The sequence below is a fragment of the Hemitrygon akajei genome, chromosome 17, assembly GCF_048418815.1.
Source record: "Hemitrygon akajei chromosome 17, sHemAka1.3, whole genome shotgun sequence".
NCBI lineage: Eukaryota > Metazoa > Chordata > Chondrichthyes > Myliobatiformes > Dasyatidae > Hemitrygon > Hemitrygon akajei.
Window position 1 is genome coordinate 1,501,182 of NC_133140.1, and position 12,699 is coordinate 1,513,880.

The 12,699-nt window shown below is 42.4% G+C and overlaps 1 protein-coding gene across 1 annotated transcript in view; it reads left to right on the top strand.

Moving 5' to 3' along the window:
• The window catches only part of LOC140740438 (hydrocephalus-inducing protein-like), a 579,330-nt gene that overhangs the window by 446,077 nt on the left and 120,554 nt on the right, over nt 1-12,699 (top strand). The window contains exons 55-57 of the mRNA XM_073069569.1: nt 5,998-6,136; nt 9,129-9,294; nt 10,440-10,587. Coding sequence (XP_072925670.1) covers nt 5,998-6,136; nt 9,129-9,294; nt 10,440-10,587 — 453 coding nt within the window. The remainder of the gene's footprint in view (nt 1-5,997; nt 6,137-9,128; nt 9,295-10,439; nt 10,588-12,699) is intronic.

Genomic DNA, 12,699 nt, shown 5'->3' on the forward strand with positions numbered 1-12,699 from the left:
TCTATCATTCCTCCATTCCCAGTCTGATTTTTTCTGGTTTAACATGGTTAAACTTTGATTTCTCAACTCTGACCTTTTGTTACAGCTTAGTGATTGAGAATAAAATAAACAGTTCAGAAAAATATAGAAATTGGGGATTTGACTTCAGGTTGAAGCACTAGAGTGGAACAAAGGTACTCAAAACTTTTGGAACTCAAAACTTTTCAACCACGCAGAATAGCACATTGAGTCTGTGTGTTTCATCAGATCCTCCCATCACGCCACACTCAGGAGTCCCATTTCCCACTCTCTTCAAATAATTCTGCATTCTGTTTCTGGCACCACTCTGCTCAGACAAATTTAGCATTGGGGCCAGGAAGTCATTCAGGCAAAGAGTTAAGAGCGGATGGAAAAGTCTCTTGGAGAAGACTGGATTCATTTATTGAGCAGCTTGAGACTGTGATAAGGTCAGTAAGGTTTTATTCTGTGAGAGTGAGATAAACGGAAATGAATTTCTCCAGCAGTGTCTATCTCCTCATCTCCGGCATGTCAAAGTTTTTGTTAATCCAGTCACCAATCAATATGCTACTGTGTAGCCACAGTGCCATCTACCAGCAAACAAATAAATCCCTCAGCTCTTCAAAAATTTACAGCAGCTAAGCCTGACATTATGTCTAAGCTATTTTTAGTCAGTATATATTATTCCCTTCACAGACAAGTTAAGGAAGATAGAATTTCTTTTTACCAACTGTCTTCCTTTCCCATCAATAGACTGATGGAGAGGGGATTAGGAAAGATAAAGTAGAAGAAATTCATTGGTGTTGAGCAATGTTTTGAGAAATACTTTTTCTCTTTCTTGATCTTAAGCCTGCATTGAAGACAGGTGAAGCACATTGTACAGGACTGCACTGAGCGTACAAAAGCCGCAGGTTGCAACAAGTGTTCCTTTGGCGCATTTGCAGTTGAAATTCAATAGCTCTTCCCAATGTACTCACAGAAAACCAGGCCCCAGTGACAACTAACACACAAAATGCTGGAGGAACTCAGCAGGACAGGCAATGTCTCAGAAAGAGGATGCAGTGCTGTGAGGGGCAGGAGATGAGCCATTCTTGGTCCCCAACACATCCCCTCGTCATGCTGGCTCCAAGACCCCGGTCTCTCCATCACTACTGTTCCTGAAACCTGCCAGCAGCAGCCCAAGTTTCAACTCTCCATTCCCAATGGGTGGTAGCTTGAATGACGCTGACAGTGAGGATCTAGACCCAGTAGCCCAAGCCTTGTGTTCACTCATTACACCAAGACCTCAGGCACAGCTCCCTTCGGCGGCAGTACAACTCGTTACACTCGACCAGCTTGGTTTTCATCCTCTCTCCCATTCCTTTCAGCTGACAAGGTATTTTAAGTTAAAAACATGAATATGAACAAGAATAAAGTTTAAAAGAAAATTACCTTGTTAATGAACTTTAGCAACCCAATTCCGATAGAGGAGGCTGTGCTGGATCCTCCAGTTGTGCCCTCTGGAACTAGATTCTCCCACTATTGGAAACATCGCTCCACATCCACTCGACCTAAGCCTTTCAATATTCGATACTTTTCAATGAGATCCCTTCATTCTTCTAAACTCCAGGGAACCATTCAGTACTCTGTAATAAGACAACAGGATAGTTGTTCTTGAGCCTGATGGCCTGAACTTTCAGGTTTTTATTCTTTTGGCCTGTTGAGAAAGGTGAGAAGACAGAATGTAGTGCAGATCTTTGTGTCAATGTTCCGGACTCAAGCACCCACAAACTGCAGTGTAGATTAAAGAATGCAGTGGATACAGGCAGACGCTAAAGTGCAAAGATCCAGCAATTAGGACAACAAAGAGGTGGCCACGGGAGCCAGAGGAGCAGCTGTGAAATTCTTCAAGTCAGTGGACTGGGCTGTGTTCAAGGACTCATCTATGGATATGAATGAAATACTCTGGTTATAATGGACTTTATTAAGACAGCTGTAGACAAGTGTGCCTCCACTAAATCACACAGAGTCTTCCCCGATCAGAAGTCCTGGATGAACTATGAGATTCACAATTTGCTGAGGGCTAGATCAGATTCATTCAACTCTAGTGACCAAGAAAGTTACAAGAGGTCCAGCTACATTCGAAGAAAGCCATCTCAGGGTCAAAATTGCAATTCCAGCCCAAACTTGAATCAGCAAAAGATGCTTGACAGTATGGCAGACCTTGATACAGTTAAATAAAGCAACATAGAAGAAAGCAAGGCTTTGCTTTCAGATGAGCTCTGTGTCTTCTATGCTTGCTTTGACCATCAAAACGTGGAGACACTCATGATCTCCCTCACCCCCGGATGATCCTGTGATTTCAGTCTCTGAGGCCTACCTGTGAGCAGCCTTCAGGAGGGTGAACCCATGAAAAGCACCTGGCCCAGATGGGGCATCTGGCCCAGTACTGAAGACCTGTGCTGATCAGCTGGCTGGAGTTTTCACTGAGATCTTTAATCTCTTGCTTCGGCAGTCTGAGGTACCCACTCACTTCAAGCAGGTTTCACTTATACCAGTGCCTAAGAAACCTGTGTAACCTGTCTCAATGACTACTATCCAGTAGCACTTACCTCCGCAGTTATGAAGTGTTTTGAGAGGTTGGTGGTGAAGCATGTCAACTGCTGCCTGTAAAGGAACTTGGATCCACTCCAATTTGCCTACTCGTACAACAGGTCCACAGCAGATGCCATCTCATTGGCTTTTCACTCAACCCTGGAACATATGGACAGCAAAAATGCATACAACAGGATGCTCTTTATCAATTACTGCTCAGCATTCAGTACCATCCTTCCCAAAAAATGAACCAATATGCCTCAATACCACCTCTTGCAGAAATATTTCAATCATCCTTGATGACAAGTGAGGTCCAGAGGATTGGAGGATAGTCAATGTTATTCTGCTGTTCAAAACAGGCTCTAAAAATAAACCAGAAAATCATAGGCTGGTGAGTCTGACATCAGTAGTTGGAAAGTTATTGGAACGTATTCTGAAGGAGTGGATATATAAGTATTTGGATACTCGGACTGATCAGCATGGCTTTGGGCGTGGTAGGTCATGTCTGACTAATCTTAAAGAGGAATGTTTACATAAAGCAAACCATTTACTAACCTGTAGTCAAGTTTGTCACAAACATGGTAAGAAAACCATGCTTGCAGCAGCAGCAGCATCAAAGGCCCATATGTCCAGACAAATAAAATCACACAGTAGGTGTGTTGCAAACTTTAACAGTGGAAGGACGGAAATCAGGGGACGCAAATGCTAGAAACTGGAGGAAGAAATAATGCTGGAGGTACGAACAGTTGAAGTGCCAGAACTAGACTGAGGGAGACAGCCAGTGTAAAATGATGAGGGAGAAGAGGTGGGGATAGCTGCCGGGTGATTAGATAGATAGATAGATAGATAGATACTTTATTCATCCCCATGGGGAAATTCAACTTTTTTCCAATGTCCCATACACTTGTTGTAGCAAAACTAATTACAAACAATACTTAACTCAGTAAAAAATATGATATGCATCTAAATCACTATCTCAAAAAGCATTAATAATAGCTTTTAAAAAGTTCTTAAGTCCTGGCGGTTGAATTGTAAAGCCTAATGGCATTGGGGAGTATTGACCTCTTCATCCTGTCTGAGGAGCATTGCATCGATAGTAACCTGTCGCTGAAACTGCTTCTCTGTCTCTGGATGGTGCTATGTAGAGGATGTTCAGAGTTTTCCATAATTGACCGTAGCCTACTCAGCGCCCTTCGCTCAGCTACCGATGTTAAACTCTCCAGTACTTTGCCCACAACAGAGCCCGCCTTCCTTACCAGCTTATTAAGACATGAGGCGTCCCTCTTCTTAATGCTTCCTCCCCAACACGCCACCACAAAGAAGAGGGCGCTCTCCACAACTGACCTATAGAACATCTTCAGCATCTCACTACAGACATTGAATGACGCCAACCTTCTAAGGAAGTACAGTCGACTCTGTGCCTTCCTGCACAAGGCATCTGTGTTGGCAGTCCAGTCTAGCTTCTCGTCTAACTGTACTCCCAGATACTTGTAGGTCTTAACCTGCTCCACACATTCTCCATTAATGATCACTGGCTCCATATGAGGCCTAGATCTCCTAAAGTCCACCACCATCTCCTTGGTCTTGGTGATATTGAGACGCAGGTAGTTTGAGTTGCACCATATCACAAAGTCCTGTATCAGTTTCCTATACTCCTCCTCCTGTCCATTCCTGACACACCCCACTATGACCGTGTCATCAGCGAACTTCTGCACATGGCAGGACTCCGAGTTATATTGGAAGATTCAGGTGAGGAGGAGAGAGAGGAAATAGTGACTGGAAGGTGATAGGTAGAGGCTACAAAGGGCTGCAGGTAATGGAGAGGAAGGTGGAGTATGGAAGCAAATAAGGGAGGTGAAGAGAGCAGATGGAAGGGGAAGGAACCCATTGGGAGTAGTGTGTGGGTAAGTGGGTGGAGGAGGGGAAAGAAAAGTGTTGATGGGGAACTCTGAAGGGAATGTTAGTAGAACTGGGTAGATAAGGGCAGAAGGGGAGCAGTGAGGGAAAGTCAAGAGTGCACAACTGGGATCTTGGAATGAGTGCGGAAGGCGAGTCAGTTCCCACAGTATCCAGGCCAGTGGAGTTCAGTGGTGGAGCAAGAGGTCGAATGCATCTATATTGGTTTAAATATTTGTGTTCACACTTCAGCATTTCGAACTGAATAGAAAATTCTTTTAATATTTCAGAGGGAAGCTTTCTTCATTATTTCAAACTACCAGATGTCAAAGAATAAATTGCTCTTCAACAGAAAACAGACTCTGGCTTGGTTCCCTGAAAAGCTTCATTTTTTCACACAAATCCTTAATGTGCCAGATAATTAGCATTAAGCTCATTAAAGTGAGAATGAAACATACAATCTATAGAAATCATTTCAAGGAAACAAACAAATGAAGCAGCAGTTATGCCAGGATCTGGGAGAGAAGAGGTGGATGAATGATCTGGGTGTTGTTCAGATGCCAAGCCAACTGCCTATCTGCAGCAATTACTGCTTTAGTTATCCTTAGTATTTGTCCTTGGTACCTGCCCAATCGAGCTGAGTGACAAACTGTACTTTGGATGCTCAGCCACTATTGAAAGGCCTCTAACTTAATCTTAAGCAGTTTTTGATCTTTACGTTTCTAATCCTAACAAGCTGCATCACTGCTTGACATGGAAACCGCACTGCAGCGAACAGGGAGTCTCTGTAATGGGTAATCAAAACTGCCCAACGTATCACTAGCACCAGCCTACTGCCATCTAGGGCATACATACAGAAGGGTGCCAGTAACATCATAAAGGGTTTCACACACCCTGCTCATGGACTGTTTGTTCCATTCCCATCAGGGAGGAAGGTACATAGCATCAACTCCGCCAGGATCACCAGCTCAAAAATCTATCCTCAAGCAGTAAGGCTGATCAAAACCTCCATTCGCTAACACTACCATTATTTTATTATTTCCCGTCAGTCACCATATGTACAGCCTAGCGTCACTTTATGGACATACAATCAATCTGTACAGTATATAAGTTATCTTGTGAATTTATATTTATTATGTGATTTTTATTATTACAATTGTGGTCTTTATCCTTTGTGCATTTTTTCTGTTGCATCAGATCCGGGATAATAATTATTTTATTCTTACACTTTAATGCAGGAAATACAATCTTGAATCTTGAAGCAATATAACCATATAACAATTACAGCACGGCCCTTCTGCTGAATTTGAATCATCCTTCCAGGAGTAAAATGCCACTGTTTTCTCATTACCACTTAATGTACTGTACAACTTCAACCATGTTATTGGCCTGGAAAATTGGACCCCAGAGAAATGTCTCTTATGTTAGTGGTGAAATATATTGCATTTCACATGAAGATGCAATTGTAAAGCAACAAATCCACTGTTCTGGGTGCTTTGCGTGGAATAACAAGCTGCTGTCTGTCCACAGGTCCTTCTATATAATGAACCCAACGAACATAGACTACTCCTTCCAGTGGATATATGAGAATGTGCCAGTTGTACAAGTAGAACCATCATTCAGCTGTCTGACAGAAACGGGGTTTATCTTAGCCGGGAAGAAGACGGAGGTCAGTACAGAGTCATTGTCAGAACTTCCAATATAGAACAATACAGCAATGTCTACAATGTCTGCTTCGGGAGAAACACAATCTACCTTATCTCTGCCTCTGACATATCACTGAAAAAAAGGTGATCTAATGGCATCTGTCTGTCTTCGTTGCTCTACCCCCCCCCCCACCCCCCCGCCTATTCATGTGCCGTCTAAATGCCACTTAAACATTAGCAAACTCTGCTTCTGGTACTTAACTTGACAGCAGGTTCCAGCAACTCCCACTCTCCAGATTGAAAGCTTAGAGATGCACAGCCTGTATGGATGTCCTACAGAAGCATTAATCAAACAGGACTAATGCAAAGCAAATTGTTAATGTCAGGGTAAATAACAGGAGCAGAACGCTAGGAATTTTTGAGAGTCCAGATCTGGAAGACGGCAGACATCTTGGTACTGTTAGGGCTGTGGGAGATCATAGAGATGGACCAGTAAAAATATCATAAAGGTATTTGAACAGAAAAATAAGAATTAAAACATTTGAACGTGCTGATCTGGAAGCCAGTCTGGGTCAGAGAGTGCAGGAGAATAGGGGCTTTGAAGGACTTTGAGTTTATGGCAGAAGATTCTCAGTTGCCTTGAAAAAATTGGGGCAACTCGAGTTTAAAGGCAGCAGAAGCAAGGATATGAGCTTAACAGAAGGCAGACTGAGGTAGGCAGAGATGTTGAATTGATCTATGCAAGTGGTGAAATCAAATTTGAGCCAAACCTCTTTACAGGTGATGACTTTTTAATCAATGGCCCTTAAGGCCCAACACCTTGTGCAGGGGTGCAGTTCACAGCCTATGGAGTACACCTTCAGCATGAAGCAAGCTGAGCTTCTGCCAGCCAACATGAAATCTGCTGAAGCATTGCTGATGTCAGTAATAGATCCCATCTATATGAGTTATGTTTCCATTTGGATTATCATTCAACAAGGAGATGACTGAAAAGCTAACTGTTTTAAAGTGGATAAGTTCCCTGGGCCTGATGGTATGTACACTCAGTTAATGAAAGGAGAGAGGGAGGAAAGTGCCAATGTCCTGTGCATAATCTCCCAAGTATCTGTAGGTTCAATGGTGGCACTGGACAGCTGAAGAATTCTAGATGTTACAGCCTTGTAGCTGCCATCCAGTTGTACGGATGGGGGGGACGGGGAGAGGGATGCTTCTATAACCTGTAATTTGGTGAGAACAGCAGTCGGCAGTCATTTGGAAAGGTGTCAATTGATTACAGAAAGTCGGCAAGGATCATTTCTAGCTTGAAAGTTTTTTAATGAAGTAACAGGGAAATGTGGTCATTGTGGTATGAATGCAACAAGACTGAAAGGCTTGAAGTAAAGGGGATGTAGGAGCATGGATGGAAAATGTAGTCATTATCAAAAAGCAAAGAGTAACAGTTCAATCCAGACCTCGGGTGCCGTCTGTGTGCCGTTAGCACACTCGAACTGTGACCGCATGGGTTTCCCACAGGTGCTCCAATTTCCTCTGTAAAGGTGTGCTTATTGGTGGGTTAGTTGACCACTGTAAAGTACCCCTGTTGTATAGGTGAGTGGTAGAATGTGGAAAGAATAGGGGAAAAGTGATGGAATTGCTCTCAGAGATGGTAGGGACTTAATGGGCAGAAAAGTGATATCCTATAGGAACACATCAGAGACGTGAAATGGGCAGATAAGAAGAAGATGAAACTTGAAGCTGAGGACAGTGTTATATTTTGTAGGAAGGTAAACAGTTGATAATCTAGAGGGCACAATTCTAAAAGAGATGTAAAGAACGCAGGTATGTAATTCTCATTGAAAGCACCAGAGGTGGGTGAGATATTGGTTAATAAAAGGCTTACAGGATATTTGGCTCTTTAAGTAAGGCAGGCTTAGCAAGAACAAAGACCTTTATAAAACACTGGTTCGGCCAAAGCTGGAAGATTGTCTACTTCTGGGTACTGCTTTGTAGGAGAGGTGTGAAAGCTTAGGAGAGCATGTGGAAGTGATTTACTGAATAGGCTGGAGGGACTGGGGTTGTTCTCCTGTGAACAGTGAGAGTTGTGAGGAGATCTGACAGAGATCCTTAGATCCTGGTGAGCAGAGAGAAACTGTCTCCATCAGTGCAAAGGACTAGAATAAGGGTGATGGCACAATATTGGAGCTGGACTTATTTATTGTTGTCACATGTACCAAGTCATAGTGAAAATCTTGTCTTATACAATTCATTATACACAGTGCATCAAAGTAGTATAAGATCAAACAATAAAAGAGTGCAACAACTACAGTCAGAGTTGGTAGACAGTGACGTGCACTATGATGATGAGGTGGATTGTGAGGTGTGACACTAGGGCAAATGTGAGTCATTCAGAAGCAGGGATATTGACAGGTGTCAGACAGAATTGTGATAGAGTCATACATTCATACAGCACAGAAACAGATCTTTACGCCCAATTGGTCCATGTCAACTAAAATTCCCATCTAAGCTAGTACCATTTGCCCACTGTTGCCCCATATCCCTGTAAGCTTTTCCTAGCCCTATACCTGTCCAGGTACTTCTAAATGTTGTTAAAATACCTGCCTTAACAACTTCCTCTGGCAGTATATTCCATATACTGACCTTCTCTGGTTTAAAAAGTTGCCCATCAGATTCCCATTAAATCAAAGGCCCATTAAGGCTCTCGCCTTCAACTTATAATGGTGCTTAATATCAGCAACGATTTTCTTGCCTGCATTTGTACCATTTTAAAAACCATTTATGTACCTTTAGTTTTCCATTTTTATCCTCCATGTGCTTTTTAAATGACATTGTTGTTGCTTTCGGCATGCATGTCACCATGGCATCACTGGTATCAGGAGCAAACAACACTTACTGGAGGAACTCAGTGAGTCAGGCAACATTTTGGGTGGAGATTTTGAGGTTGTAGAGGGTCGAAAGCTGGGAGCTTCAGTCTGGCTATGACCTTCTGAGCCCTGTTTTGATTTCTTCCCTATCCAGGTCACCTTTGAGTTTGTGTCTCAGCAACTGGGCATCACTGAATCATTCTGGAGCTTCAGGATTCCGCAACTCAACATCTCAGTGCCTTTCTTGCTATGTGGCAATGCCAGTGAGCCCGCAGTCTCGTTTGATCGCTCCCATATCAACTACAAATTTGTCTTGTTAGGTATGTGGGGATATATTTGTCCTGACGGTACAGCCTCCATAATTGTTACATTATGGAAGCTTTACTTTAACCAGTGCTAGATTGCTTGAAGTGAATTACATTTAACCAAAGATGAATTTAATGAAATGAAAAGTATAGCAGGCAGTGTGGAGCAGACACTGTGACTATTAACAATGGGAAGTTGAGCAATCTGATTTATAATATGTAAACCTCACTCTCGGACTCAATGAAAGAGATTGAGACAACGGGTCAAGAAATGAAGTGCGTCCTGCTGCACATCTCGTTGGGTTGGTTAATATCATGAGATCCATGGTCTGGGACTCACATGCACAATGTCACTCGTCAGTGTTACCATCCGTATAGCAAGGCCTAGCTGGACATCTGTGACCTTTAAGCAGTGGCTGCGGGGCACGAGGTGAAGAGCAGAATGTTCGACTGTGCTCCATAAGGATGTATCAGAGAGCTTCCAGGTGAGGTTCATCCTCCTTTGAACCTTATGGCCAGTGAATCAATACATGCCATCAACGGAGGAAAGCAGGACACAAGTCAGAATCTTTATGAAGCAGCTGGAACATCCTGGCTGCTCTCCAGGTCACAAACAGCACCAACCGGGCAGTTTCAACTTTGCCAAAGAATGAGAGGAGATCTTATTGAAACCTGGTCCAGAGGGGGTTCACAAGAGTGATTCCGGGAATGAAAGGAGGTGTGTTTGATGGCTCTGTACTCACTGACGTTTAGAGGAATGAGGGGGATCTCATTGAAACCTAATGAATATTGAAAGGCTTAGATAGAGTGGATGTGGAAAGAATATTTCCAGTAGTGGGAGAGTTTAGGACAAGAGGGCATAGCCTCAGAATAGAGGGATGTTCCTTTAGAACAGAGATGAGGAGAAATTTCTTTAGAAAGGGAGGGGGGAGAATTGTGGAATTCATACAGCTGTGGAGGCTACATTATTAGGTATATTTAAAGCACAGGCTGATAGGTTCTTTATTAGTAAAGGTGTCAAAATTTACGGGGAGAAGGTAGGAGAATGGGGTTGAGAAAGATAATAGATCAGCTATGATTGAATAGCAGAACAGACTTGATGGACTGAATGGCCTAATCTTGCTTCTATGTCTTACGGTTGTCCTTTCTGTTACCCTCAGGCCAGAAAGCACATAAGACTGCCTACTTGATCAATAATGAAGCCACTCCGTTCAGCTTCCATTTCAGGGAGGTCACAGCCCACTCAGAAGGATATGGTTGCCGCCTTGTTATTGAGCCAATGGAGGGGATTGTTCTCCCTCACAGCAGGTATGAAAAGAAGATAATGTTAGTGATTCAATGTGTGGTGCAGTGTGACGTGTGACCCAGGCCTCACGTTGTACTGCTGAGCATTTGCTATCTCTGGTCTTTATCATCGGAGTTTAATGCATGGTGCAGTGTGACGTGCGACCCAGGCCTCACGTTGTACTGCTGAACATTTGCTATCTATGTCCTTTATCATCGGAGTTTAATGCATGGTGCAGTGTGACGTGCGACCCAGGCCTCACGTTGTACTGCTGAGCATTTGCTATCTCTGGTCTTTATCATCGGAGTTTAATGCACGGTGCAGTGTGACGTCCAAGCCAGGTCTCACATTGTACTGCTGAACATTTGCTATCTATGTCCTTTATCTGAACTTGACTGCTTTCATGACAAAGAAAGAAGCACTTCAATGACAATGGGATTTTCCAGCAACTGTGACAAAAAGCCATGATCTAAACTGTTAACTCACTCCAAAGGAGTAACAAAGAAGGTAGCTAAAGGAGATCCAGTTGATGCAGCATATTTTGATTTCCATAATGCATTCAATAATGTTGAACAGTTGGTGCACAAGATAAGAGTGCATGAGGTTGATATATTGACATGGAATGTGAATTAGTAACTAACAGAAAACAGAGTGTTGGGATAAACGGGCAGCTTTCTGAGTGGTGAGGTGTGTACAGTGGATGTCACAGGTATCACAGTGCTCCAAACTATTTACAATCAATACTGATGACTTGGAGGAACCAAATGTACCATGACTTAATTGGCTGATGAGTGTAAGATTGGTAATGGTTTTGTCTCAGATTGGATGGTGAATAATGCTTTCCCCAGGGATTGGTGACCGAGCCTTCAGGATGCAAGCCACTCTTACTCAATTTGCAGATGACACAAGGTGTGGCAGCATTGGGAACTACAAGGAGGACGGTGATAAACTGCCACAGGATATAAACAGGCTTGTCAATGAAGTTCAATATGGAGAAATGTGAGATGCAGTGATTTGGTAGGGAAGCAAAGGAAAGGTGAGATAGATAACCCTCATATCATGGTACTTTGGATCTCATAAATCAATACCAAATTGTTTGGGATATGCAATAAAACTATACACTTATGAAATTTATGGGAAAAATATAGTATATAAATAAATACACATTTTTATGCAACTCACATTTTCAGATGTAAGTACATCTTTGCAGAACAGAAAATTGCAAAGCAGTTCATTTTCTGGGAACACGTCACTTACACAATGTAGGGTTAGCCCATGAAGATTAAAGGATACTGTTCTAAAGGTAATGCAGGAGAAGAGGGACTTGGCTCTGAGGGTGAACGTCAGTGAAAGTGAGAGAGAAGGCTGAGAAAGTGGTTAATGAAACATACATAATGCAGGACGTCATCAGTAGAAGCAGGAACTTAATGCTGAGCCTCTATAAAACACTGACCTGATCTGCTCAGGTCTGCTTGTGACATTGCAAGAAGGATGTGGAGCTACTAGAGAGGGTCCAGAGGAGATTACAAGATAGAAAGGGTGCAAGAATTGAATGGAGAGACTGGAACTGTTTTCTTTGGAAAAGAGGAGGCTGAGTAGAGTTCTGATATAATGATATTTTGGCTTATAAAATAAGAAGGTCTTGACAAGTGGATAAAGAGGCCATTCCTTTCGATGGAGTGGTCATAGATATCATAGGTATAAGCTGTATATAAGCTATCTTATGTATTTATATTTATTGTGTATTATTATTATTGTCTTCTTTATCTCTTGTGGGGTTTTTTGCACTGCTTCGGATCCAGAGTAACAATTATTTTGTTCTCCTTTACAATTCTGTACAGGAAATTACATTTAATGGTATATATAATTTATTTATATAAATTTATGGTATATATAATTATCTGGATAGACAAGGTCTGATTAGGAACAGTCAACATGGATTTGTGTGTGGAAGGTCATGTTTGACAAATCTTATTGAATTTTTTGAAGAGGTTACAAGGAAAGTTGACAGGAGTAAAGCAGTGGATGTTGTCTATATGGACAACATATAGGCCTTTGACAAGGTTCTGCACGGAAGGTTAGTTAGGAAGGTTCAATCGTTAGGTATTAATATTGAAGTAGTAAAATGGATTCAA